Source organism: Carettochelys insculpta, chromosome 21 (assembly GCF_033958435.1).
Source record: "Carettochelys insculpta isolate YL-2023 chromosome 21, ASM3395843v1, whole genome shotgun sequence".
Lineage (NCBI taxonomy): Eukaryota > Metazoa > Chordata > Testudines > Carettochelyidae > Carettochelys > Carettochelys insculpta.
The window spans coordinates 3337620-3365271 of NC_134157.1; the positions used below are offsets into that span (position 1 = coordinate 3337620).

Consider the following 27652-nt stretch of genomic DNA (forward strand, 5'->3'; position numbering starts at 1 on the left):
TTAGCATGCGGGCGGCTGCGGCACTTTGAAATTGACTGGGCTTGCTGCCGCGCGACTCGTCCAGATGGGGCTCCTTTTTGAAAGGACCCCGCCTACTTCGAAGTCCCCTTATTCCTATGAGCAGATGGGAATAAGGGGACTTCAAAATAGGCGGGGTCCTTTTGAAAAGGAGCCTTGTCTGGACGAGCCGCGTGGCAGCAAGCTGCGTCAATTTCGAAGTGCTGCAGCCGCCCTTATGCTAATGAGGCGCTGAATATGTATTTCAGCTCTTCATTAGTAAACTTTGAAATGGCCATTTGCATGGCCATTTCAAAGTTTTTGGCTAGTGTAGACACGGCTATTGTGGCTTACTTCAAAATAGGCTCTTTTCCCTGTGTACCTAGAATCTATTTTGAAATAGGTGCTGTTCCTCGAAGAATGAGGCTCAACCACCATTTCAAAATTACTTCAAAATAGCGGTTGCATTGGATAGACACGAGGGGTGTGTCTACACGTGCATTCCTCTTTTGAAAGAGGCATGCAAATGAGGTAAATTGAAAATGCAAATGAGGTATAAATTTGCACATTCAGCACCTCGTTTGCATATTCTAATTTCGAAAGAGCTTCTTTTGAAAGAAGAAAGCCAGTGTTGATGCTGCTCTTTCGAAAGTAAACCCCCAGCTTCGAAAGAATCCTTTCTCCCATTAAATAAAAGGAAGAAGGATTCTTTCAAAGATGGGGTTTACTTTCGAAAGAGCAGCATCTACACTGGCTTTCTTCTCTCGAAAGAAGCTCTTTCGAAATTAGAATATGCAAATTAGGTGCTGAATAGACACGTGACATTGACCCCTGGAAGTTCAACTCTGACCAGGTTATCTTCTGCATGGTGAAGACATGCCCTGAGTTCCCACGCCCTGCTAAGCTCCATCCCAAGGGTAGGACTACCCAGCAAAGTTATTTTGAAATAACTATCCTAAGGGTGTGTTTACACTTGCATTCCTCTTTCAAAAGAGTTATGCAAATGTGGTAAATCAAAATGCAAATGAGGCAAAATTTGCATATTCTGCATCTCATTTGCATATTCTAATTTTGAAAGAGCTTCTTTTGAAAGACGAAAGCCAGTGTAGATGCTGCTCTTTTGAAGATGGGGTTTACTTTCAAAAGAGCAGCAGCTACACTGGCTTTCTTCTTTCGAAAGAAGCTCTTTTGAAATTAGAATATGAAAATTATGTGCTGAATGAGCAAATTTATACCTCATTTGCATGTTCAATTTACCTCATTTGCATGCCTCTTTCGAAAGAGGAATGCAAGTGTAGCCACACCCTTAGGATAGTTATTTCAAAATAACTTTGCTGGGTAGCCCTACCCTTGGGATGGAGCTTAGCAGGGCGTGGGAACTCCGGGCATGTCTTCACTATTCAGAAGACGACCTGGTCAGAGTTGAACTTCCAGGGATCAATGTCAGCTGCCTAAAAGGGCTGTGTGAAATTGCCCTACTGGGGTCAACAGGCGACTCCCATACTCAATCTCGCGAGGAGTAAGGGAGGGCAACGGGAGAGTTTCTTCCGTCAACCTCCGTCTCTGAGGATGGCCGGGTAAGTTGACCGCAGATAAGCCAATTCTAGCAATGCAATTGCCATAGCTGGAATTGTGTATCTACACTTGACTTTAATGGCTAGTGGAGACCTGGCCTCAGAGAGTGTGCAACAAACGGGGACCAGCATTCTTGCCTCTCTTGGGCAGGTGTGTTACAAATGGGGGGGGGGCCCGCCTGTTTCTCTGCCTTCTCTGCTCCCTCTGGGCATGCCCAGACTGAGATCTTCTTCACTCTTGGGTGCAAATATGGGGACTTGCTCCATGTCAATGTAGCAAGGTCTCCATTTCACCCTCACTCTACATGCAGCAGGGGAGCCCCCTCCCACTGCTCTTTGGAAGGGGTGTAATGAAGCAGACCTCCCTTGGTCTGTGTGAGAGGATGGGTGTACATAAAGTTCAAATGAGTGTTTTTCAATGACAAGCCCGCCCCCCCCATGCGTGTGCAAATTGTGCTGATCACCCCTAGAATGTGTGAGAGCTGTATTGCAGAGGTGGCACTCTTGTGGGGGACTGGTGGGAGGGAGAGCATGTTACGGGGGGGGGCGGATCTCAGGAGGAGAGGTGGAGAAGGGCTGGGCCTCTGGAACCCAGTCCCCAGCCATGAGAATGGTGGCCACCCTAGATGGGAGGCTGAGAGAAAAAGAGCCAGAGGAAGAGGCCGGGCTACAGCCCAGGTTGCAGGCCAGGGCTGTGTGCACATCAGCACATACCTGTTAGTCAAGCTCAGGCCTCCCAGGTGACCTTGTGGCTTCTTGCTTTCCAGGCCTTCTCTGCCTTTTACTACACCTTCAGCTTCCTGAACCTGACTGGTGGGCAGTCCCTGGCTGAGGTCGAGGCCGCTGTTCAGAAGTTCTGTGCGAGGAACTGGACAGACGTATGTGCTCTGAGGGAGGACGGAGGCTGCCGGGGAGTGGGCAGGCTGTGGAGAAGGGGCAGGGAACTCTCCTGTGGAAGCCACACCCCACACAGCAGGCCAGGGTCTTTGTAGGGCAGGTGTTATCACCAGGCTCAGTGCCCTGGGAACAGCAGCTGGCCACTGACACCTGCTCTGGGCGGCAGGCTTGGGTCCGAGGCCCAGTGGCTCTCCCCAGCTGGCAGGAGCCTGAAGCCCTATGGAGGCAGTGGAGCCTGTAGCTCCCTGGTGCCCTTTGTGCCAGCCAGAAGCTGGGCTGATGGGCTCCCAGATGGCCACCATCAGGAACAAACTGTCCCAGGGGATCAGTTCAAACCCGGGGGATGGACAAAACTGCCCAAAGCAGCATCTCTGGTGCGTAAAATTGGTCCTGCAGCTTCCCAGACCGCCCCGCCCTCCTGCCCACCTGCCAGAGGTGGGGACTGTTGGGAAAAGTGCCTGGGCCCATGGCTGCAGAGAGCAGGCCAGAGCCAAGACAGACTGAGGTCACGGCCCCATAGTCCATGATTAACATTGGAGCGGGACGGTTACCAGCTCATTTGTTGACTGAGGAAATGACCAGCTGGTCAATGACCAAGCATGTGCTTCTGTACCTGGGGCCAGCCCTCCTTCCCTCCCTCCACAGCCCAGCCTGCCTGGAGCTGCCAGGACCCTGTCATAGGCTCCGAGCTCCTGTTGCGCTGTGGCGATAACAGCCCCTCTCTCGTGCTGACTGTTCACCTCCAGCTGAAATCCAGCTACCCCAAAGAGAAGGAGAAGTGGCTGCTCGAGTACTGCAGCAACGCCAACTACATCCTGGTGCTTCTTCTTGATGCCTACAAGTTCAACCAGACCAGCTGGAGCAGCGTCAAGTTCCAGATGAAGGTAAGCGAGGGAGCGAAAGGAGCGATGCCGCCCACTGGCTTTGGAGTAAGCACAGCTCAGCCTGCAGGGACTAGGCCCCTGCTCTTCCAGCTCACAGTGCTGCCAGTGCACCCCAATCTCCAACTGCCTCCCCTCCTCTTGCAAGCCTTGATTTGCACCCTGAGAATGCCGCCCCACTGGGCCGGGTCCCAGCTGCTCTCCAGTCCATGAGGGCCTGAAAGGGCGAGACAGCGGGTCCAGACGCCCCTGTGGCTGTGAGCAATGGTTGGGTTTGGAAGCCCAGGGATGGTAGGGGGTTTTGCTGCTACAGGACGTGTTCTGCTGTGGTGCAGAGCGAGGGCAGGCTCTGGTCCTTGTGCCATGTCGGCGAGCCTCAGGCTGCATGCTGCTGTGCACTCTGCAGGCCCCCTGGGTGAGCTGAGAGCATTAGGTGCTCGCCCTGCTTGGGGACTGGTCGTGCCCTTAATCCTGCAGTGCTGTTCCCTTGGGCAGGCAGCGAACACGGACATTGGCTGGACCCTGGGTTACATGCTGAACCTCACCAACATGATCCCTGCCGAGGCTCTGGTGCAAGTGAACGGGCAGCAGTACGGACTGTGGATCGCCGGCATCTTCGTCATAGTCCTCACTCTGGTCCTCTGCCTCGTTGGCTTGCTCATGTACCTCCTGTGACAGGAACCATTCAGCGGAGCACCACTCAGCCGGGGCAGCAGCACCTTGCCCCCTCTGCCAGTGAGAGGCCTTAGACACCTTGTAAACTGGAGACTTAAGGGGTGGACATCCAGGGAGCATAACAGGACCCCCCCCCGGGAAGGTTTAAACGAGGCCCTATTGCACGAGAAGTATGAGCAGCTATCCCAGAGGCTGGAGTTTTTAAGGCACTTTGCCAACGAAGGAGGCCGATAGGTACCTAGTGGGATTTTTTCAAACCGTCTAACTCCCCTGGGTTGCAATGGGAGCTGGCGGCTTAGGCACCTTTGAAAATTCCATTAGGTGCCTAACTGCATCTTCAGGAGCCTAAATGCCTATAAAATCCCTCCCAAGTGCCACTAGCTGCAACCAGTAGCAGGCTCACAAGTGTAACTGCCCCCAGGTGCATTCAAACCTGGGACCTCTGAAGCGCTGCACAAGTTGCTGCAGTTTCAGCCAAAAGCCAGCTGAGCTCTCAGCTAAGGCGGTTGAAGAGACTCATTTTTTGACTTTGTGTAAGTGGGCTAGGTGCCAGCCTGCACAACAGTGACCTGTGCCCCTAGGGGTGTAGGTTACACACCCTCTCACATGAACCAGTTGTCATAAAATGAAGACCTGAAACATAAGCCCACGTAGCACAGGCCTGAGGCCTAAGCCACTCTGGTCAAGGCTTTGGTAACGCTAAGCTGTGAGCAAGGGACAGGCGTTGCGAACAGAACCTGGCACACAGAGGGTTAACGGCATAACACCTGGCTAGGCAGCGACTGGGAGTACAGCGCAAGGAGTAACAGAGCAGCTGGTGAAGAGCCACTCCCCACAAATAACAGATGTGAGCTGTGTCTACACTACAAAAATAACTTCCAAGTTGCTTACTTCGAAGCACAACTTGGAAGTAAGCAACTTCAAAGCGGAGCATCTACACACACCCTACTTTGTGAAGTATTAGTGATGTATCACCCTATTAGTGAAGTAGGGCACTAATCCATTCCCAGGAATGGAGTAAGGACTTCGAAGTTGGGCTCTGTAACTTCAAAGTAAGGGAAAATGCATGTAGACTCTCTGCTGGCTACTTGGATGTAATGCCCAACTAAGAAATTAACTTCTAAGTTAGTGCCTAGCGTAGACGCTCCCATAGTGAGCCAAGTTCAGGACAGCCTCTAAGCAGACAGTATGGCTACATCTACACTAGCCAAAAACTTCGAAATGGCCATGCAAATGGCCATTTCGAAGTTTACTAATGAAGCACTGAAATACATATTCAGCACCTCATTAGCATGCGGGTGGCCACGGCACGTCGAAATTGATGTGGCTGGCTGCCGCACGGCTCGTCCAGACAGGGCTCCTTTTCGAAAGGACCCCGCCTACTTCGAAGTCCCCTTATTCCTATGAGCAGATGGAAAAGGAGCCCCGAATAGGAGCCCTGTCTGGACAAGCCGTGCAGTGGCGAGCCGCGTCAATTTCGAAGTGCCGCGGCCGCCCACATGCTAATGAGGCGCTGAATATGTATTTCAGCGCTTCATTAGTAAACTTCGAAATGGCCATTTGAATGGCCATTTCAAAGTTTTTGGCTAGTGTAGACATGGCCTATGGGGAATAAATATATTCACGTTAGTACCTGAACCCCTCAAAACCAAAATACTCCCTAGAGACAACAACAGCGACCCACGTGCAGGGCAGGATCAGGATGACAGCAGTTGGGTGGCGATGCTTTGAGCAAACCACTCTGCAGAAGGTGACAGGTGGCTCTCGGTATGTCAGCGGTTGGCAACCTGATACAGCAGGAGTGATGTGGAACTTGTTTGTACCTGTGTATAAAAATGTAACCTTGGGGACAATGCATGAGCCTGTCGTTGCCTGAGCTGAGTCCATTGTCATGGGGTGCCTGTGCATGGTGGTGCGGTAAAGCCCACTGACCACTTTTACTGTACTTCCTTTGACAATAAACCTGGCTTGGGTGCCTTTGTACCTGTCTGATGTTGTGGCCTTTGTGGGGCTGTCTTGGAGTCTCTGCTACATTAGCCATCTGCGCAGGGCTGATGTGATAGACTATGCACAGAGCTGGACAATTCCACCTGAGGCCCTGATCCTACTGCACCCATCAGCGCTCTGATTCTGGTGGATCCTGGCTTAGACCCAGCCAGGAATTGCTGGAAAATGAAGCTTGATGAGGAAATTAGCTTGAAAAAAGCCTGGCTTGTTAAGCCAAGTTTTAGCCATTTGTAACATGTCAGCCTTTCTACTTGAACTTATTTCAAAGCTCTCATTCTAACGGAACATCCTGCTTTCTTGTTATCTAAACCAGCCTGGTGCTTTGATTGATGCAAGTGATTGTAAAACTGGTCAAGAGAATCAGCTGCTGTTTCTTTGGAGGAGCAGCAGATACAATTACTTCAGTGAGCAGTCCAACAGCAGGCTGGGCACAGCAAGGAGCCATTCCCCAGGACGAGGGGCATTGGGTCACTTTGAAACACAGAGTGGGGGAAGCCAGGTGGTGCCCTCCACGCTTTTCTGCTGGCTGTTGGTGTCTGGGGTGTACCCTGCAGGTGCCAGGACAGCACAGATAGGAGCTTGAAACTACAGCACTTTCCATATTCATCGGCCAGTATGTACAAACAGGGTCTCAACATTTGCAGGGGTTCGGTGTTGCAAACCCTCGCAAATGTTGAATTTCACAAATGTGGGGTAGCTGCAGCCGCCAGCACTTCCTGCCCAGAGCCCTGGCTGTGGGTGCTCCTGCCCAGAGTCCTGGCAAGGGCAGTGGCTGCTGGCGCTCCCTGCCTAGAGTCCCGGCTGCCAGCTCTCCCCACCTGCAGCCCTGGCGAGGCTGCAGCTGTGGCTGCTGGTGCCACCCGCCCAGGGCCCTGGGGAAGCAGCAGCCACCAGCATGCCCCACCCTGGAGCCCCGGGCTTGCGAATAATTGAAGTCACGAACCTGAAGTTTGCAAATGTGGGCCCTTTACTGTACACACCTCCGCAGGCCTCATCACAGGTGGCGGCCTGGGAACAGCAGCTGGCCCATCTATGTCTACACTGACTCCAAATATCTCCAGCTTCCCAAAAGAATCACCCAGTCAGGCTATTATATGTCAGCATGGGGCAGTCAGTGAAGCAGGGCTATTACTCTGCTTGGCTACGCAGATCCCCACTGGATTAGTCATTGGTTCAGCTCCACAGGCAAGTACCTGGAGCTGCCAGGACTTGGAAAGCAGCATCCCTGGCTGCATCAGGCCTCAGTGGGGCAGCAGCCCCCTGGGCTTGAGAGCTGGTCACCTCTGGGTTTGTGCTTGGCAGCGTGTTTGGGGGCCCGGAATAACTGGCGAACGCAGGGCTGTGATTTTCTTTACAATCACACTCACTGAATTATTTGGCAGTATGGACAGCCGGGCGGGGGGGGGCTCAAACCTGGATCCCTCCTGCCCCCAGACAGAGACATAATTACCTCTCTGGCTTAGTTCCACTGATGGTCTGTTAATGATGCTACAGAGACAGACGCATACTGAGCAGTGCCCTAGAAGAGGAACCATTATTCAGAGGCCTCCGTCCAGCACCCCCGTTGGAGCAGGAAGGGGCTGTGTTAACCTTAGTCCAATAATCCCACTCATGTCCACGTCCCTGACTAGTGAGGCTATCCTGATTCAGCGGCCACTTGGCATCTGCTGCAGGAGGGTCTTCATCCTTTCGGGTCAAGGGCCCTCACAGAGGCAAAACCACAGCATCCCTTCCTATGAGCTCAAGTGCCTACTGTTCTCTGTGAGGTCCTTCCTGTAACAAGCACAGATTCAGGCTGGGGCCCAACCGGCTAAGTAGCACTGCAGCAGAGAAGGACATGGGGATTACAGTAGATGAGAGGCTGGATATGAGTCAACACTGTGGCCTGGTAGCCAAGAAGGCTAATGGCATATTGGGGTGCATTAGGAGAAGCATTTCCAGCAGATCTAGAGAAGTTATTTCCCTCTACTCACTCAACACTGGTGAGGCCACATCTGGAGTACTGCATCCAGTTCTGGGCCCCGCAGTATAGAAAGGATGTGGATGCATTGGAGATGGCCCAGCGGAGGGCAACCAAAATGATGAGGAGGCTGGAGCACGTGACCTGTGAGGAGAGGCCTCGGGATTTGGGGTTATTTAGTTTGCAGAAGAGAAGAGTGAGGGGCGATTTGGTAGCAGCCTTCAACAACATAAAAGTGGGGGGCTTCTAAAGCAGGGGGAGAGAGGCTGTTCTCAGCACAGTAAACCCTCTATTTAATGGGGAAATGGGCGTCCGTTAGTGCTGAAAGTCTGTTCTATCCGAACGGTTGTACTGTACAAGGATGCACTGACCTTCCCAGCCCATCACTCACTCCTGCCCTCTGACCCGCTCTACCCTTCTGCTCCTCCCACTGCCACCTCCTTCTCCCAGTTACCAGGAGCGGAGCCGAATGCCGGCCAGCCTGGCTCCTTCCACCTCAGCGCTGCGGCTCCTCCAGCTCTGGGCCGCCTGCATGAAGGTAGAACGCGACCACTCCCAGCCGGCCATTGGGCAGCAGCCTCTGACACCCTGGCTGCTGCTCAGTGCCATTGCAGGCAGCGGCAGCTGGGTGCTAACATGCTCCATGCACCCGGGGCTGTGGGAGGGCCCCTGTGCCCTGCTGTAGCTTCCCTGGCTCCTCTGACCCTGGGGGCCCCAGCCACAGCAGCGGCCCTTCCAGCCCTACGGGGCCCAGCAGCTTCTCCAGTGCTGGGGGTGGCTCTGCTGGGTCTCCAGCCTTTATGTGGAGGGCGGGAGGCTGGCAGAGAGGCCTTTGAGCAAGAGAATGGGGGCTCGCTGTGCAGAGCCAGTAGCAGCCAAGTAGCCACACTGAGCCCTTCACTTGCCAGGGTGGCCTTCCCATGGGGCACTTGTTCCTGCCTCTCCCCTCCCGGACACGCCCATGAATCGGGGTGTGAGGACTGCCCCCTCCCACCCTCACCATTTGGAACCCTCCACCCGGGAGCCTGGCTCCAACTGGCACTCCTGTGTGCCACACCAGCCCTCCCGTGCCAAGGGCAAGGCCCTGCCTGTGCCAAGCTGCTGCCACTGATCTCCGCCCAGGTGCCGTGGAATAGCCTGGTGGCTGCTCTCTCCACCCAGGGGCTCAGCCCCTCACTCCCATTCCTCCTAGCCCTGAAGCCACTTTGCGTTCCAGCCACTGCTTCCGGCCCCGGCACCCCACATCCACCAGGCTCTGGCCTCACCCACAGCTGCCCCGTTCTGCCACATTCCCTAAACCTCCACCCCACCTCCTCCAGCTCAGACAGGACACACACAACGGCCCCTCCCCGACACCTCTCCATTGGCCTCTGCCCTCCCTCCACTGCCAGCACCCACCCCAGCCACCCACTGCGAAAAACCTGGGGCTCTGCAAGGCGCAGCAGTGCCCTCCTCTGGATGACCTTGTTTGCACAGGGTGCCTGGCTGACTGGCAGCGTTTGGGTGCGTATGTGGGGGTGTGCAGGGGCTGTGGCTATATATATATATGTGTGTGTGTGTGTCAGTAGGGTGCAGGTGGAGCTTGAGTGGTTTAGGGAAAGTGGGGGTGGGGTGGAGGTGTGGGTGGATGTTGTGCGGGGGTGGGAAGGTCGGGGGGGAGGTGTGTGTGGACGTTGTGCAGAGGTGGGAAGGTCAGGGGTGGAGGTGTGGGTGGATGTTGTGCGGGGGTGGGAAGGTCGGGGGGGAGGTGTGTGTGGACGTTGTGCAGAGGTGGGAAGGTCGGGGGGGAGGTGTGGGTGGACGTTGTGGGGGGTGGGAAGGTCGGGGGGGAGGTGTGTGTGGACGTTGTGCAGAGGTGGGAAGGTCAGGGGTGGAGGTGTGGGTGGACGTTGTGGGGGGTGGGAAGGTCGGCGGGGTGGACGTTGTGGGGGGTGGACAGGTCGGCAGGGTAGAGGTGCGTGTGAATGTTGTGGGGGGATGGAGGCGTTGGTGGACGCTGTGGGGGGGTGGAGGTGCTGGTGGATATGGGGGAGGGGAAGGTGGGGAGAAGAGAGCAGGAAGGCAGCACAGCTCACAGGGTGGAGATTTTACTGAAATGCGTCACCAACGTGCCAGCAGGCAGCGCTCCTCCTTCAAACCCAACGTTCCCCCCTCGCTGGGAGGGGTGGCTCCCCCGGACCTGCCCCCAGCAGCTGGCGGGGACATCTAGGACTGTGCGATGGCCAGAGGGCGGCTGTGCATGGCTCCTCAGCGCAGCAGGGACCTGGCCCGAGGAGCAGTGGCCACTACAGCATTGTCTCATAGGTGGCAAAGCGCCTTTGGTAGCAGAGAGCCAGGCCTGTCCAGAGGAGCATGACCAGCGCCAGGCAGGTGGTGAGCACAGCTGCTGTCCACAGGTCACGCCGCTGCCCCTTCACTCGGTTGGGAGCCTCCATGGGGATTGTATTTGTGAGGTTCAGCATGTAGCCCAGGCTCCAGCCCACATCCACTGCAGCCACCTGGCAGGAGAAAGCAGAGGAGCTTTATGGCACCGCAAAGGGCCGGCACTCGGTGCTGGGAACCAGAACCTTCTTCAGTGACTTACAGCACAGAGCGCACATGTTCTTCTCTTGTTCTTCTGCTGCGCAACAGCCCCAGGACTCAACCCAGAGCCCTCACCCAGCCCCGGAGACCAGACACGCTGCAAAATCCTTCCCCGAAAGCTCCATCGCAGTGTGCCGACGCTGTCCAACGCATCGACACACCCTAACTGAATCCACCACCCAGCTGCCTGCAAACCTTCTATTCCGACCCTCATGCCCCATGACTCCATCCACTGTGACAGCCTTTGCCTCCCTGAAGCAGGACGTACTTAAGGCCCTTTTTCTGCACTCTCATCAGGCCTGGGTTTGATTACTTGTACTAAAGAGGCTGCATATGTGTGTATATGTATGTGTGTGTGTATGCCCTACAGAGCATCCAGCGTCTGCAAACTGGGGGTGGGGTGGACTTCTGTGACCTGACTGGCTTGTCTGCTTCTTGAGTCAGGCTCACCCACCACAGGACCAGACGCATGCGAGAGCCTGTATAACAGGGACCGGCCTGAGGGGCGGCAGCACCAGATAGCGGGAACTGGCTCCCAGTGAAGGGAACGAACCTGCACGGGCTGCAGGGGAACTGGGGCCAGCAAAGTGAGCAAATGGCCTTTGCAGTTCCTAGTTTCTTTGGCTGGGGGGAGAGAGGGACAGACTTAATGGGCAACTTTTTCCAGACTGGATTTGGATTGGGCAGTGAAGCTGGGCAGCCACTGGATAGCAGCAGTGAGCCAACAGCCAGAGCCCCAGCAAGCTGCATTGCCACGGGGAGCGGAGCAGGGAGATCTTCCCTCTGGGCGCTGGTGGAGCTGATTTCCCTCAGCCGCAGGCAGTGGTCGGGGAGGCTGCAGTGGGAGCTGCTTTGGGGAAAGCACCTGGCTGCGCACTGTGCATAGGTGACCACGCCGGAGGCTCCTACCTGCCGGCGGAACTGGATGCTGCTCCATGTCCGGTTGTCGAACTTGTAGCCTTGCAGCAGCAGGGTGAGAATGTAGGTGCTGGCACCACAGAAATCCTGCAGGCGAGTCTTGTTCATGGCAGGCCACATGGCCTGCACCTAGGCACGTGGGGGAGGGGGCGGTCAGAGCAACCTTGCTGCCCCCAGGGGAGACCCTACCCAGAAAACCCATTGGTAGCTTTCCTCTAGAGCCACAGGTCAGCAAGGGCCCCTGGCCCCAACCACGGACCTGACAGTTCAGCTCTGAGCCAAGCACCTGGCAGAGTCCCCCCGGCAGAGCCTTTTCAGTCCTACCAACTTGGGCCACCTCCAGGATGGGACCATCACGAGAACCCTGTGGGCACACCAGCCCCTCCCCTGCACTGCTCTGCCCTGCGCTCAGTGGAAGGGCCTCAGCTCTGCTGCTGGGACAAATGGCCGAGACCCTCAGGCCTCTGGACTCCCACATGGAGGACGGGGGAGGACTCTGTTGCCCTGGTTTTGCAGAAGCTGCAGGCCAGAGGGTTTCTGCAGGGAGGTCCCCCCTGCAGCACACTTCTGCCGGCTGCTTCCAGTCACCAACAACATGCCTCTGCTGCAGGAGCTCTGATCCCTTCGGCACATAGGGGGCCTCCCCTCCCAGCCCCACCGCCATGGCCCTGGGCACCTCACACACCCAACCAGGTGCACATGAAAGGGCCCAGCTGGACAGTGACAAACTGGAAGCCAGCGCAGCCATTGCGAGCTGCAACTCTGAGGCCTGGGGCTGTTTGCTTGCCCTGGCCTGGCTCTCTGAGGTGGCCAGAGCTCAACCCTTCCTCTGCATTCGCCGTCCACCTCAGCAAGTCTGAGTGTGGCGAAGTCGAACCACAGCCCCATAGCACACACAGCACTGAACAAAGCTGGGGCTGCTTCACCGGTGGGAGAAAGACGTAGTTCAGCCCTGAGGTGAGGTGGGGACACCGCCATTGGGAAATGCCAGGCCCTGCCAGCTGAACGGCAGAAAAGCCAGGGCAGAGCAGTACTGGTGGAATTCAGAGCCCGGAGCCCACAGATTCCTCCCCAACCTTTCTGCCCACGCGCAGGCTCCCACCCGCCTCAGGGACGGAGAAGCCCAGCCTGCTGGTGGTGCCCTTGTGTCCTCTGGCTTCCCCATGCCTCTGGCTAGCCAGTTCCACCATCAGACAACAGCTGGTAACAGGGTCTCACCTCCTTCCACTCCTTAGCACAGAAGTCCTTGATGGTGGCTCTGGCGGCACTCAGGGGCTGGCCACCAGTCAGGTTCAGAAAGTGGAAGACGTGATAAAATCCAGAAAAAGCCTGAAAACAATAAGCAGAGCAGGTTAGCCAAGCAGCCAGCCCTCAGCAGTGTGCCCTCCGCAGGCCAGGGCCTCAGCCGTGGCAACGCCTCACTGCAGGCGCCACACATGGGCTTCCATCTTCTCTGGCGGAACGGAGCGGTTCTTCCCCCTTCTCTGGGCCTGACGTTAGCACCAGGGAAAGCTGCTTGATGCAGAGCACCGGGCACATGAGGGTCTCCATCCACAGCTGGGCTGGAACTAGCCAGGGGTCTGAACACACTTGCCGAGCTGCTGCCCAGGACTTCCCAGGACGTGTGCTTTCAGGGCGGTACTATCAGCAAGGCCTGTGGGGTAGAGGCCAACACAAGCTTCCTAGTGTCTCACTTTTCCATTGCTGTGAGTTCACAGAACTAAGCCCAGGGAGCCCCACTGAGTCTCCCAACCCCTGAGCTGTCACTAAGAGCTAAATAATAGGGGTTACAGTCATGCGACACAGCATCCACCAGCCCCTGAGGCAGCACTAAGCTATTATCTGGTGGGTGCGAGGCTGGGCAAGAGAAGAAATGGGCGTATGTCATCCCAACAGGAACAGGACCTCACCCAGGCCAGTCTCTACACTCATCTGGGAGCCAGGCGCTACAGGAGCTGCAGGGAGGGGAATTTGGGAGAGTGTGATCGTCGAGGAGACATGGCCTGGACTGGGCTGGCCCCAAGCTGCATGAGATCCTGGGCGCAGACACCCAGGAACAGGAGTTCACTCCTCCCCAGGTACAAGGTGCAGGCTAGGGAGGTATGTGACTGGCATGGAAGGGGCCAGTGAGACCGCCTTGCCCTGCCAACCATGGCACTCACACTGCCGGGAGGAAGGGCTCAGTCCACCTCCTTGTGGTGGCAGCCACACAAGCACCACCAGTGTCTGGAAGTCGGCCTTTGGACAAGGGGCCCTGGATTGGGACCAGGGCACTGTGGGTTAGGACCAGCGGCCCCAGGGCAAGGGGGCTGGCTCCATGTCCCAGAAGGGGCAGGGCTCAGAGCAGTCAGCCCCCAGCACCATCCAGACTGTGGCGCTGAGCCCTCCCCCTCCCTCACAGCCACGGGCAGCCAGAGCAGCACTGCTGTGTCATGTCAAAGAGGCCCAGAGCTCTGACTGCCACAACTGCTCCCTTTGTCATCCGGCCTGCTCCGGGCTAAGGTATGAGGACAGAAGGGCTCCTGGGACCAGCCTATTCACATATCCACAGCACGGCTGGGCGGCCCCAACCCTGCAGAGCTGGCAGCCTCCTTCCCCAGGCCCACACTCTGGAGAGGAAGGTGGTGCAGATTTAACATACGTGAGGATTTTGGTGGAGCCAGGTCAATGGATGCTGATTGCATCTCAGGAGGTACGTCTTTGGGCTTAGCTTCAATGTAAACTAAACCAAACAGCCTGGTTGGAACCCTGGGGGTGTCTGCCCTGCAACTTGTCCACGTAGACAACATACCAACTTCCCATTCCCGCGTGTGCAGAGTTAAACACGACTCCCCACGTTCACTCAGCCAGGGATTGGCACGACGCCCTACGCTGACGGAAATGTCAAGAGGGACCACAGCAACAGCTTGGACTATGCACAGGGCAGGTCCTGCCTTTCAGAGACTGGCTCTGGGATACCAATGGAACCTTCCCCATACAAACACCACTTCCTGGGTGCAGGGGCCCTTGGCTAACATGAGGTCCCTCACAGCCCAGCTCCACCAGGGCAGCAGCCAGTGAGAAGACAAGACAGGACAGGACAAGACAAGGCAAGGCTCCCTTACAATGAACTGCCCCTGCTCCGGTGGCTGATAGACCCCGTTGAACCCGCAGGTCCTGTTGGCCCCACAGGCTGTGAAGTTGAAGAGTCTCTGGACGGCTTTACTGCATTCCTCTGGGGACCCTGTCCCCTGCACGGCAAACGTCTGGTTGGGGCTGTGTGTAGCTGGTGCTGGGACGCAGGGACTGGCGTACAGGACAGCCGTGGTGACGTTCTCCTCGTATCCCTGGGGGTAGCATGGGTGAGAGATCTGCACCGAGGTGAGGTTCTCCTAGAGAGAGGGGAGCCCAAATGCAGTGCTCAGACTTGGGGTGCAGCCAAAGCCCCATCCCCATCACCTCCCACATGGAAGCCAGCCTTACACCCTGGAGTACCCCACGGCAGAGAAAGCGGAGGTATCCCTACGGATGTTCTCCTGAACCCCACTGAGCAGCCTGTAAAGCTCTCGGAGGGAAACATTCCCTCCCTCGCGGGGCTCATTCAGAGCCTCTGTCTCCACTCCCACAAGCAGCCACCCAACTGCAGGCTTTGACTGGGGGACAGGAAAGGGAAAAACTTCAAGAAAGGTCTGAGCAGCTGCCCCCTGCTCTGGTCCTGCAGGCCGAGCTCCCCATGCACACGCCGGAGTGACAGCTGGGCTGGGCAGGCTGCACAGGGCTAGCACCTCCTGCTTTAGGGAAGAGAGAGAGGGCAGATTAAGGACAACACCTCTCTGAGGGATGCCACCAGCCTCTTCAGGGCTTGTTCTTCTCCGTAGCAGAGGTAGCTGTGGGTATACAGTGAGTAGTTGGTCCCATAGAGCCAGAAGAGGACTTCGGTGCTTTTGTCCTCAATGGCACGGCCAGGGTGAAACGTTATCTGCGTGGAGGCTCCTCCGAGGTCCAGGGCTCCCACGACTGCTGCTGCCTCAGGATGTGTCCATGAGCCTGTGAAAGAGAACTGTCCCCCCACAAGGAATCAGCTCCCCACTGGTGCCTGGAGCTAAGAGCAGCATCACTGGAGAGTGGAAGATAGAGAGACCGTCTCCACAGAAAAGCAGAGTCTCAGGCTGAGTGAGACAACGTGGGTGTCTTTAGCCAGTGTCTGGGACTCCTGCATGGAGCTGTGGGGCCTAGAAGACCAACTGTTAGCCCCGGGGAGCCTTTTCCTCCACTTATATAGACCTTCTTGGCACAGAACAGGGCCTCCCTGAGCCCTTCGCACCACGGAGTGAAGCTTTTGGGAAGATTCCTGAGCTTCTCCTGTGAAGGGTCTGGGCCCATGTCCAGGGTATTAGGGACCCAAATCCCAGCTCCAGAGCCCTGGATCCAGCTGGAGGTGCAGGAACCTACAACCAAAGTTGAGATGACAAGAGCCAGAGGAAGAGGCACACCTGTGAAATGAGCTGGGCTGAGAGACCAGATGCTATGTTGGTTCCTCGTCAGACCCATGCCCCTAGGAAAGGAGCAGCTCAGCCAGCCAAGGTCACTCCCTCCCCTTCTCCCTCTGCCCAGGCACTGACCTTGACCAGCGTCTCCAGCAGGTAGTTGACTGTGATCCAGCCGAAGGACCCCTCCTCATTTCCAGTGAGGATCTGAGCACCCCGGAAGTCTACAGGGTACTGCTGGATGGTCTTGGAGACCTCTGCAAAGACCAAGTCGGCTTTTGTGCTGTTCTGCTCCCTGCGAATGGGAGGAGACAGATTCTGCTGGACCCCGATGGATATGGCGCAGTGTAGAGAGCGACTGCCTAATCCAATCCCATCCTGGAGGTGTCATAAATTTGAACGTGAGTACCTTCCCCAGAGCTGCCGAACCAGGTGAGACATGGGACCTCTGCTCTGGGCATGCCATCCGGTCAGCCAGTGACAGAAGAGGACTGGAGCTAATGCTGCTGGTACTTACACTGACAGTGTCAAGTGCAGCCGATCCACGCCGCCATGGAGACGGTGAGAGCCTCACCTCAGCACGGTGCTTGTGCCAGAGCCCATGTGAGGTTATTGAGGCGCACACTCACCAGGATGCGCCTCCACTCTGGGCGGAGGAAGGGCAGCGGGTGGACAAGCTGCATGGGAGTGAGGGATGGATCCGGACCACAGGCACAGAGGCACGTGGAAAACGTTACCGTCCGTGTGGGGCATGGATCTGAGGTCTGACCCCAAAGACTGCCCCCAGCAAACAGCAGGGGACTGCAAAGGGTAACGCTGCACAACCTGAACCGCAGCGTATGGGAGGCTCCTCTGCCAAGCCATCTCTGCCTCACCAATAGAGCACAGGCCTGGGTGTGGCAGGGAACCGGCCTTTCCCTGCACAGATCTTCTCCCCTCACCTCAGCAGCCGCATGCCCGCGGTGGCACCGAGGTAGGTGGGCGTTTCTCTCTGTTGCGTGGCAGGGATGATCGTCATGGCCTGGTCCAGACAGGGCTGTAGGCTGGTCCCAGCTCCAGAAGGGTCATCGGCATAACTGGAGATCCCGGGTCCTGGAACAAAGCAGGCTGGTGAGAGCCTGAGCTCAGCCGGACTGTGGGGCCAGGACTGACAATGCTGCTGGTGCCTGGCCTGGCACCTGGCGGGTGGGAGAGCCCAGTGAGGCTCAGGGGTTTGATGGCACCCGATGGCCATGAAGAAGAGCTGGTGAACAACTGCTATTGCTAGACCCTCCCGCGGGGCAACCATGGGCATGGAGCAGTGTCAAAGGGGCCACGTCAACTCACTTAAACATCAACCCACTGGAAAGCATAAGGCCCAGCGTCAGGGATACCTTTACACTCAGCTGTTGGGCATGTCAGAGCCTGGTGAGTTCCAGCGGGGGCGGGTAATAAATCACAGCAGCCCAGAAAAACAGGCGAGTCTGGGGAAGGTCACACTTCTCTCGGGACCGCGCCTGACATCTGGGAGACATCTCCAGGGTGAACAGAGCACCCAGAGACATACCCACGCTGCAGATACACTCCTAAAAGCAGCCCCATGACAGCCAGTCATTGTAGCACGCTTCTGGCCTTGCCTGAGAATGCCCTCCTCCCGGCTGCAGGCCTTGCCCAAGGCAAAGACACCCCCCAAGCACCATGCAGCTGGGAGGCTTCACCATTATCCACTCCTGAGTGGGCAACCCTCTTCTGCCTCCTTTGAGCAACATGCATCTCCCCACCACTGCTACCTGCAAGCTGCCTCCTGCTGCACAGACTGGACAACTGGCCATGCTATGTAGCACCTGGCTTGGAGGGGTGAAGGGGAGCGGGAGCAGAGATCCATCTGACATCTGAATCCCTGGATTTCACACTGGAGGTCTGCTTAAAGCTCATGCCCTAGCCCCAGGCGCCGATCTTGCCTGCAACAGAGCCTGTACTGCTCCCAGCTTTGCCTCTGGGGCAGGGAGCTTGTTTCTAAACAGAGGGAGGCAGATCATAGAATCATAGAATCCCAGGGCTGGAAGGGACCTCAAGAGGTGATCTAGTCCAGCCCCTTGCTTCAAGCAGGATCAACCCCCACTAAGTCATCCCAGCCAGGATCTTGTCAAGCCAGGACTCAAAAACTTCCAGGGATGGAGACTCCACCACCTCTCTAGGCAACGCATTCCAGTGCTTCCCCACCCTCCTGCTGAAGTAGTTTTTCCTAATATCTAACCTACACCTCTCCCTCTTCAACTTCAGACCATTGCTCCTTGTTCTGCCATCTGACACCACTGAGAACAGTTTCTCACCCTCCTCTTTAGAGCTCCCCTTCAGGAAGTTGAAGGCTGCTATTAAATCACCCCTCAGTCCTCTTCTGTAAACTAAACAAGCCCAAATCCATCGGCCTCTCCTCATAGGTCTTGAGCTCCAGCCTCTTAATCATTTTTGTTGCCCTCCACTGAACCTGCTCCAGCAAATCCACATCCTTTTTATATTGGGGGGCCCAATACTGGACACAATATTCTAGATATGGCCTCACCAATGCTGAATACAGGGGAACAACCACTTCTCTAGATCTAGATTCTTCCATCCCAGGTGAGTAAGGTAACAAAAGGCCTGTCCTCCAAGGACCTGAAGGATCCTTAGATGATTGCGAAACCAATGTTGGGCACCCCACGGAAAAGATAGAAAATAAAGGGTAGGAATAAATGAGGAGACAAGAGAGAGATAAATAGTGGTGTGCTCCAGGGTCTGTACTGGGACCAGCGTTGCTCAACTTACTCAATAAACGAGAAGTGGCAAAGTCTGCAAACAACAGAAAATCACTCAAAATAGCCAAGTGCAAGATGTCTGTGAAGAGTTACAAAGGCACTTCCCAAAAGTGGGTGACTGGGCAACACAAGGGCAGGTGGATTTTAGTGTTGATAAATACAAAGTAATGCACATGGCAAAATATAATCCCAATGATACATGCAGAATGGTGAGGTCTGAATTAACTGTTACTATGCAGGAAGGTCTTGGGATCACTGTGGATAGTCCCCTAAAAACATCTGCTCAATAATTAGTGGCAATCAAAAAAGCTAACAGCATTTCAGGAATTACTGGGAACGGAATGGATCAGACAGAAGGTATCACGCTGCCTCTGTATAAAGACATGGTATGCCCAAACCTTGTGTAACGCTGACAGACCTGGGTTGCTGGCACCAGGTATAGAAACTGCAAGCACAGGGGCTAAAGCCCTGCACTTTACCACGTGAGCTAAAGGCCAGCTGGCTCTCAGCCGAGGTTGTAGAGCAGAGACTTCATTTGCCCCAGTGCCTCTGGGTACTGCACTTGAATATTGCATGACGATCAGGTCACCCATCTGAAAATAACAGAAGGGATTTGGAAAATGTACAGAGAAGGGAAACAGAAGGGATTAGGGGCAAGGAACAGCCACCATACGAGGAGAGATTTAAAAGACTGGGACTTCTCAGTTTGCAAAAGAGACGACGAGGGGGACAGGGAACATTCAAGGTCTATATAATCATGATTGCTATGAAAAACTTGAACAAGGAAACGTTATTTACTCCTTCACATAAAGCAAGAAGGTCACTGGCAGCAGATTTAAAACAAAAAGAGAAGTTACGGCTCACGCAGGAGATGGTGTGAAGACCAAAACTATAACAAGGTTTTGGTAAGAAATAAACAAGCTCCAGGAGGATAGTTTCATCAATGGCTGCTAGCCAGGATGCGCAGGGATGGTGTCAATGATTGCCTTCTGTTGGTTCTTTCTGAAGCACCTGGCATTGGTCGTGGTCAGAAGACAGGATACTGGGCTAGACGGGCCATTGGTCTGACCCAGAACGGTCGTTCTGTATTTTTACATGGAACTCAGATGTATCTCCTCCCTGCTGTAACCCCTGGTCCCTCTCTCATCCATTCCCCTCCCAAAGCTGAGATAGAGAACAAGAATCCTGACATGGTCTCTCTCTCTGTCTCTCTGTCTCTCTCTGTCTCTCTCTCTCTCCAGAGTTAGTAACAACATGAAACTCTACCCTCAGATTTTAAGCCTAACTAGTGTCACATAGGGAACTTGCCACAAGATGTCAGAATGCGTCAGATAAAACAATAAAGAGGGAAAAACAATAAAAGAAAATGTGGAAATGGCAGAGGTGCTTAACAACTTTGTTTCAGTTTTCACCAAGAAGGCTGCTGGTGACTGGATGCCTACAGTAGTGAACGTTAGAGAAAAGGAGGTGTGGTCAGAAATTAAAGGAAGAAGTTAAAAATTACTTACAAAAATTAGATGTCTGTAATTCACTGGCATCTGATGAAATGCATCCTAGAATACTCAAGGAGCCAAGACGGTATCTGAGCCATTTGCTATCATCTTTGAAAAGTCATGGAAGACAGGACAGATTCCATAACAGCAACGAAGGGTCCTGTGGCACCTTATAGACTAACAGAAAAGTTTTGAGCATGAGCTTTCGTGAGCACAGCTCATGCTCAAAACTTTTCTGTTAGTCTATAAGGTGCCACAGGACCCTTCATTGCTGTTACAGATCCAGACTAACACAGCTACCCCTCCGAGGATAGATTCCAGAAGACTGGAAAAGGACAAATATCGTGCCCCTCTATAAAAAGGGAAATAAGGGCAACCCAGGAAACTGCAGACCAGTTCTGTGCCAAGAAAGATAAAGGAGCAAATAATTAAGGAATACATTTGCAAACATCTGGAAGATAAGGTGATAAGTAACAGTCAGCATGGATTTGTCAAGAACAAATCACGTCAAGCCAACCTAACAGCATTCTTTGATAGGACGACAGGCCTTGGGGATAAGGGGACATTAAATACCTAGACTTCAGTATACCATTTGACAGTCTTACATGACCTTCTCATCAACAACCTAGGGAAATACAATGTAGATGGGACTGCCATAAGGTGGAGGCACAACTGGTTGGAAAACTCTTCTGAGAGAGTAGTTATCAGTAGTTTAGAGACATGCCGGAAGAACATAACAAGTGGGGTTCTGCAGTGATCAGTTTAGGACCTAATTCTGTTCAATATCTTCATCAACGAATTAGATAACAGAATAGAGAGTCTGTGGAGGACACCAAGCTGGGAGCGGTTGCAAGTACTTTGGAGGATAAGGTTATAATTCAAAATGATCTGGATAAATTGGAGAAATAGTCTAATCTGAATAGAATGATGTTCACTAAAGATAAATGTAAAGTCTCCCACTTAGGAAAGAACAGTCAGTGTCACACACACAAAATTGGTAGTGACTGTCTGTAAAGGAGTACTGCAGAAAAGGACCTAAGGGTCAGAGTGGATCACAAGCTAAATATGAGTCAACGTGACACTGTTGCAAAAAAAGCAACTATCATTCTGGGATGCATTAATAGGAATTCACAAGCAAGACAGGAGAAGTTATTTTTCCACTCTACTCTGTGCTGATCAGTCCTCAACTGGAGTATTGTGTCCAGTTCTGGGCACCACATTTCATGAAAAATGTGGAGAAATTGGAGAAGGTCCAGAGAAGAGCCAAAAAAAACTCTCAAGGTCCAGAAAATATGACCTATGAGGGGCAATTACAAAAACTGGGTTTGTTTAGTTTGGAAAAGAGAAGGCGGAGAGGAGACATGAAAACAGCTTTCCAATTACAAGAAGGAGGGAGAAAAGTTATGTTCCTTATTCTCTGAGGGTAGGACAAGAACCAATGCACTTAAATTGCAGCAGGGGATGTTTGGGTTAGACATCAGGAAAAACATCCTTACGGTGGGGATGGTTAAGCCCTGGAACAAACTGCCTAGGAATGTTGTGGAATCTCCACCGTTAGAGATGTTTAAAGGCAGGTTAGACAAACATCGGTCAGGGATGGTCTAGATGATGCTGGTTCCTGCTGTGAGGGCGGGGAACTGGACTCAATGACTTCTTGCGGTCCTTTCCACTTCTAGTATTGATGATTCTAGGTTAGTATTACAGCTGAGTCGATTTAATATTTATTTTCTTTCTCTTATATACAAATTATTTACAGTGCTCCTGCCAGCTAATAGCTAAATTTTCTGCCCTAAAACTAGAGTTTTCTAGTGGCTTAGTAGGCCTTGGAAAGCGATAACGTGGTGGTGTGGGAGAAGTCAGTGTTGGTCCCCATTGCCAGATTTGCTGCTTGGCCTGTACTGAGCATACCCAGTAAGTCTGCTAAAACCACCGCCCTCAGTTCCCCCGCTCCCTGGGCACTCATTCTGCTCCACCCACTGTTGTGGCATGCACGGGCCACCCCACCACACACCAACATGTGAAGTGGTACCCCTGGCGGGGTGTGGGTGTGTAGGGAAATAGGTTGGGGCCTGCATGAGGTGATAAGGCCGGAGTCTTGCCCAGGGCCTCCTGTCATCTCGGGCCTGCTGGCGTCCATCCTCTGCCCCAGCTTTCTCCCCCTTGTGTGTGCTGTTTGTCTCATGCAGTAGCTGAGGAGTAATTCCCCAAGGACGGGGCTGCAGAGCAGCCTGAGGAAACATGGATGGTGTTACACAAGCACAAACTCCAGTCACACCCCTAAGCCACGTTCCGGGCCCGCAAGGTCCCAGCGCAGCATGGTCCCACCCTCAACCCTGTCTGGCAGAGGTCGAGGTCCCAGTTCGGGGCAGACCAGGCTGGGTAACAGAAAACCAGTCCAATTCTCAGGCTGACCAAAGGGGCTGTGAAGATTCCTCCTGACCCCAGGTCAGTTGCCTGCAACCGGAATAGTGAGAAGAGCCATTTTTTTCAAATTCAGTTACAAAATCAGTCCTTCAAGAGCCGCAATGCACCTGAACACGAGACTGTCCTTCATCAACCATGGCAAACCACCATTTTTGTGACCCCTATTTTCAGAACAACGCACACAAAATGATTTGCACAAGTTAGAAAGTTAAGTTATCCCCATCTCTAGGCCTTACCCGCCTCAGCCCCCAAATCCGCCCCCTGTCCCCAGGCTTTACCCCCGCATCCCCAGACTTAACCCCCTGAGCCCCAACCTCTGCCCCTGCCCATGATTAACTAGCCTCAGTGCACATAGCCCCTCTGTGGCCGCTACGGTGCCTTCTCAGTGTGGTTCCAGCAGGGACAGGCTCAGCCACCCTGCTCTGCCAGCTCTCCTCAGCTGCCTTAGACTTCTGCCCATGGGAGGCGGCTCCATGCCCTTCCGGCTTTCACTTCTGGGGCTCCCTGCCCTGCCACAGTTGACTGCTGACTGGCTCCAGCTGCCGCCGCTTAAACAAAAACCTAAATTCAGCTGGTCTAATGCCAGGCAACAGAATTTAGGTTTTTTGCTTAAGCAGCGGCAGCCTTTGGAGCCACACAGAGAGTCGGCAGCAGCCACGCTCGGAGCCACAAGTGGCTCCTCAAAGAGCCACGTGTGGCTCTGGAGCCGCAGGTTGCCAACCCTGCTCCAATTGTCTGTAATGGTCTCTCTGCCGCTGTGTCCTGGCTGCGGGACGGACTGGGGGGAGATTCCAGGATGCAGAGGGGTGTGGTTTCAGAAAAATTCAGGGGATGGAGCTCAGTCGGATCAGCCCAGAGAACATTATATGTATAATCTTCACCCTCTGGCCAGGTGGGAAGTGGAGCAGAGACCCAGGAAAAGTCTGCAGATGAGAGTGTGGGGGGTACTGCCTTCCTTGCCCCACAGTCAAAGACACTCCTGCAGCAGAACACAGAGAGATGCTCCTCCTGCTGGATGGCTGGGCCAGAGGTCACCCTGCATCCTGGGGTCTGCCTGTCACTGCAACACACAGCTTGAATGCAAACACAGGTTGGGCTGCAGCTGAGGAGCTCTCAGTCACCCAGGAGTTACCCCTGCTTTCCTGACAGCAGTCTAGGCACGTGGTGGGAGTGGTGAGTGAAGTGAAGTGTGACACTCATTTCTCCTGATTTGAATCTGCAGGTCTCTACATGGCACAGAGGTGTGGTTGACAGCTCAGCTTTCACTTTTGCTACCCTGTCTCCACTGCACTGCACTGCACTGCAGGCAGCTAAGGGAGCAAAGCCCACCTGTGCTAAGGCCACTTGTACTGCATCTCTAAAGTCCCTGGCCAAATTCACACCTGGTGCAACTCCAGTAAATTCTGCAATTCCCACCCAGGATGAATGGGCCTGGTTGTTCTCCCAGGAAGAGAGGCTCAGGCAGAAGGAGTTAGGCCTGAGGGTTAATCCAAGGGCTTGGAAGTAAACAGCACAGCAACCTTTGCCCCGATAGAAGCATTGCCCATGTTTTTCTCAGCATAGCCCAGGGGCAGGCCTAAGGATAAGAAAGCAACCACTGACTGACCTTGCACAGTGCAGGCTGCAGCCTGGCTGACGATGCCAGTGCCGTTCTCCTTATCTGCTGGCCACCGGTAGATGTAGAGAGTGGTATGCGAGGAGCCAGCATCCAACACCATCCCGTACTGAAGGGGAAGTTGAGGGAAGACAGTGTCACAGAGCGCACCCCGCCGACCAGGGCTGCCGCGTGCCTTCTTGGTTCTCCAGTACAACAAGCTGCACTTTCATTCCTGAATGTCCTGCCTGGCTTTGGCCAGGCCCTCGTTTCCATCCCTTGGGTTTGGAGTTAAAGTTCCAAGGAGGGAAAGGCAGTGAGGTGTAACAGCAACTCTCAGGCCCCTGCAGCAAAATTCCCTTGGCTCTAGTGCTGGAGACACACGTGGATTGACTCAAACCTGTGGCCCATCTGCAGCTATCAGAGGCTGCAAAACCTGGGAGGGGCAGTTTTCCAACAGCTCTAGAAAATCAGGAATGAGAGAGAGAACTGGGAAAGAACATGAAACCCCAAAGGAGGGACAGTGAAGAGGAAACACAAGAGATCTGAAAAGAGAAAGAAGAAATAAGGGTCAAGAGACATGTCCGGTTGAACCTCTCTCATCCAGCACCCTTGGGATCTGACCAGTGCTGAACGAGAGAATTTGCTGGACTACAAGAGGTCAATAACATCTAGCCCATTACCAACACTTCCACTGCTTACTGGGCTCTTAGAAGACATTCACGGGTAAATTACAGTTAAATAACAGCACAGAACACTGAGAGCCAGGACTGGTGGCTGGAAACCAACGTGATAGGATCACAGGAAATTTGGCTACACCCATGAAAAGTGGTCCTTTGGCTAACTAAAATCATGACGGATTACGGTTGTTGCCAGATGAGAGTTTCAACCTGTAGTTCAGTTACACAGCAGAATCACCCGTAGAAGGCTGACATACCGCAGGCCTGGGGGCGAGGGAGGTGGAAAAGGGGTGACTTTATTTCTAACAGCCTAACAAACCCACCCAGTTAGCAGAGGTCTGTACCATGCATTGCAGGGCAAGTATTCCAGCCACTGAACCTACCTTGGTCCTTGAAGGCAAATAAACATCCTTCACTTGAAGGAGGATGAAGATGAGAGCTGCTATTTCAGAAGCCGCGGCCACAAGAAGAAGGCACCTGGTGCTCCGCCCCAACAGGTGCTTTAACATCGCTGTACCGATCTGTGAGCGGAGCAGAGGTTGTGTCAAGACAAACACAGCCCACCTCCCGGCTCCACTGCCATTTCCTGGGCTTACTCGTCCAGAGAACTCAGGACCAGGCTGGCGGGTGGCTCACTCGCCCCACAGAGCCTGTCGCGGTTGCCCTGGGGCTGTTTCTGACATCACCAAGCGTACAGTATTTGAACGACTGTGCATGCTGAGGGCACAGCGAAGGAATGCGCTCAGAGGTGCGCCCTGGGGCAGGGAGGAGCGGAGGGGAATGAGCTCCCATAAAACCACACAGCAACACAACACATAGGCCCAGCAGGAGCAAAGTTCGTCTCCCTCCAAGCTAAGTCGGCCTGCAGGTCCTTGGAAAAGCGCCTGGGGGAGCTACAGTAAAGTACTTCCCCACTGGCCACGCCCGGGTCCCTGCCCTGCCCTGCCCTCCTCCCCCAGCCCCCGGGAACCCCGCGCCTGTCCAGCGGCCCCCGTCTAAGCGCCGGGCGCTCGCTCTCCAGGCTGCCTCGCCTTTTTCCTTACCGGGCCTGCGCTGGTTGTCCCAGCAAGGCCCCAAACTTGCCGAGGGGCCTCAGCGGGTCTGGCCCTGCAGCCCGGCTCGCTCCCACCCTGCGGGTAGCCGGGGCAGGGAGCCCAATGGGGACGGAGCAACACCCCGGACCCGGCCCGGGACTCCGCTCCGAGCGGGGCGGGCAGGTTCCGAGGCGGGACGGTCCCGCCCCGGGCAGCAGCTCGCCCGAGGCTGCAGCTGGCTGCGGGGGCCGCTTGCCGGAGACCTCCGCTCCGGGGGCCGTGCAGCGCCTGGCACGCAAGGGGCCGGACCGGGCGGGCTCCCGCTGGGCTGGGCACCGCTCCGCGCACGGGGCGAGCCTGCAGGCTCCGGCCCGGCCCTGCCCCGGGGAAGCAAAAGCGAAAGCGACGCCGCTGCCAAAGCCCGCCCCGGGTCCCAGCGCCCCGCCTCCTCCGCCTGGTCCCTGCCCGCCGCCCTCCCCTACTTAGCTCCGGCCGCAGCCCGAGACCCGCTCCCCTGCAAACGCTCAGCCCGTGGGAAGCGCGGGCCTGGCAAAGCTGCAGCTTGCAGGGCCCCGCTGCCCCCCAGCGCCGGGGGGCGACCCAGGGGGCTGCAGCCCCCCCCTTGACTTGAACGGGTTTCCGTGGCCGACCGGCTTTCCAGCCAGCTCAGTGGGTATGGGCAACCCCTGGGAAGTGTCCCAGGCCTTCTGCTGCAGGCAGGGAGCTGCGGCTGCCGAAGGGCTGGTTGGGGGGCAGAGCCGGGTCTGCCCTGGGGCCGCTGTTGGCCGAGCTGCGCCGGCAAAATCATCCTCATCAGAGACCAGGAGGAGCCCCGCACACCAGACAGGCCAACACAGTGATTTGGGCTTCAGCTTTCCAGGGCTGGAACCCACTTGGTGTCCTTAGCACCGGGCCGCCACCTGGAGATGGATCTCACCCCTTTTGCCTGTGTTTCTATCCCTGCCAAGGGGAAGTTTGCACTTCATGCATCTGACCACGTGGGGGCCAGCCTAGGAAAGCATAGGCCCAAATCCCTGTGTTAAGTCTTTAAGGTGCCACACGACTCCCTTAAGTACGACTCCCTTAATACGCGATGATCACATCAATACCACCCTGTACCGTAAACCCACTGACCGCTATGCCTACCTTCATGCCTCCAGCTTCCATCCCAGACACACCACACGGTCCATTGTCTACAGCCAAGTACTAAGATATAACCGCATTTGCTTCAACCCCTCTGACAGAGACAAACACCTACAGTAGCTCTCCCAAGCATTCTCGAAACTGCAATACCCACCTGAGGAAGTGAAAAAACAGATCAACAGAGCCAGACGTGCCACGAAGCCTCTTACTACAGGACAAGCCCAAGAGAGAAATCAACAGAACACCACTAGCCATCACCTACAGTCCTCAGCTAAAACCTCTACAGCGCGTCTTCAGGGATTTACAACCCATCCTGGACAATGATCCCCCACTTTCACAGGCCTTGGGAGGCAGACCAGTCCTTGCCCACAGACAACCTGCTAACCTGAAGCAAATCCTAACCAGCAACTATACACTGCACCACAATCACTCTAACTCAGGGACCCATCCATGCAACAAACCTCGTTGCCAGCTCTGCCCACATATCTACACCAGCAACATCATTACAGGACCTAACCAGATCAGCCACACCATCGTGCGTTCATTCAGCTG

General features: G+C 54.9%; 2 protein-coding genes across 6 annotated transcripts in view; one reads left to right on the forward strand and one right to left on the reverse strand.

Moving 5' to 3' along the window:
• LOC142023813 (ectonucleoside triphosphate diphosphohydrolase 8-like) overlaps positions 1–5272 on the forward strand; it is a 45170-nt gene extending 39898 nt beyond the window's left edge. For all 4 annotated transcript variants that reach the window (XM_075015143.1, XM_075015142.1, XM_075015141.1 and 1 more), the window contains 3 exons: positions 2339–2449; positions 3215–3352; positions 3845–5272. In XM_075015143.1, coding sequence (XP_074871244.1) covers positions 2339–2449; positions 3215–3352; positions 3845–4024 — 429 coding nt within the window. In that variant the 3' untranslated portion in view covers positions 4025–5272. The remainder of the gene's footprint in view (positions 1–2338; positions 2450–3214; positions 3353–3844) is intronic.
• A 4790-nt stretch (positions 5273–10062) lies between these two features.
• On the reverse strand, positions 10063–26350 carry ENTPD8 (ectonucleoside triphosphate diphosphohydrolase 8). Of its 2 annotated transcripts, XM_075015589.1 has the most exons (10): positions 25967–26350; positions 25307–25444; positions 24256–24373; positions 16900–17050; positions 16094–16253; positions 15301–15531; positions 14597–14863; positions 12711–12821; positions 11484–11621; positions 10063–10489 (listed from the first exon to the last, which is right to left on the reverse strand). In XM_075015589.1, the coding sequence occupies exons 2-10, from the start codon at positions 25430–25432 to the stop codon at positions 10277–10279; spliced, it is 1515 nt and encodes a 504-aa protein (XP_074871690.1). In that variant the 5' UTR covers positions 25433–25444; positions 25967–26350; the 3' UTR covers positions 10063–10276. The 2 variants fall into 2 exon arrangements, with proteins under 2 accessions (XP_074871690.1, XP_074871692.1); XM_075015591.1 differs by lacking the exon at positions 25967–26350 and having other exon boundaries at positions 24256–24788.
• Between the last annotated feature and the right edge of the window lie 1302 nt (positions 26351–27652).

Excerpts from the sequence above, each read along its gene's own strand:
- ENTPD8 (XM_075015589.1), bottom strand. The coding sequence starts at position 25,432 with ATGTTAAAGCACCTGTTGGGGCGGAGCACCAGGTGCCTTCTTCTTGTG. Across the intron at positions 15,532-16,093 it reads TGCTGGAGACGCTGGTCAAG|TTCTCTTTCACAGGCTCATG; the intron begins GTCAGTGCCTGG and ends GTGGGGGGACAG. Across the intron at positions 11,622-12,710 it reads GTGCTAAGGAGTGGAAGGAG|GTGCAGGCCATGTGGCCTGC; the intron begins GTGAGACCCTGT and ends CCACGTGCCTAG.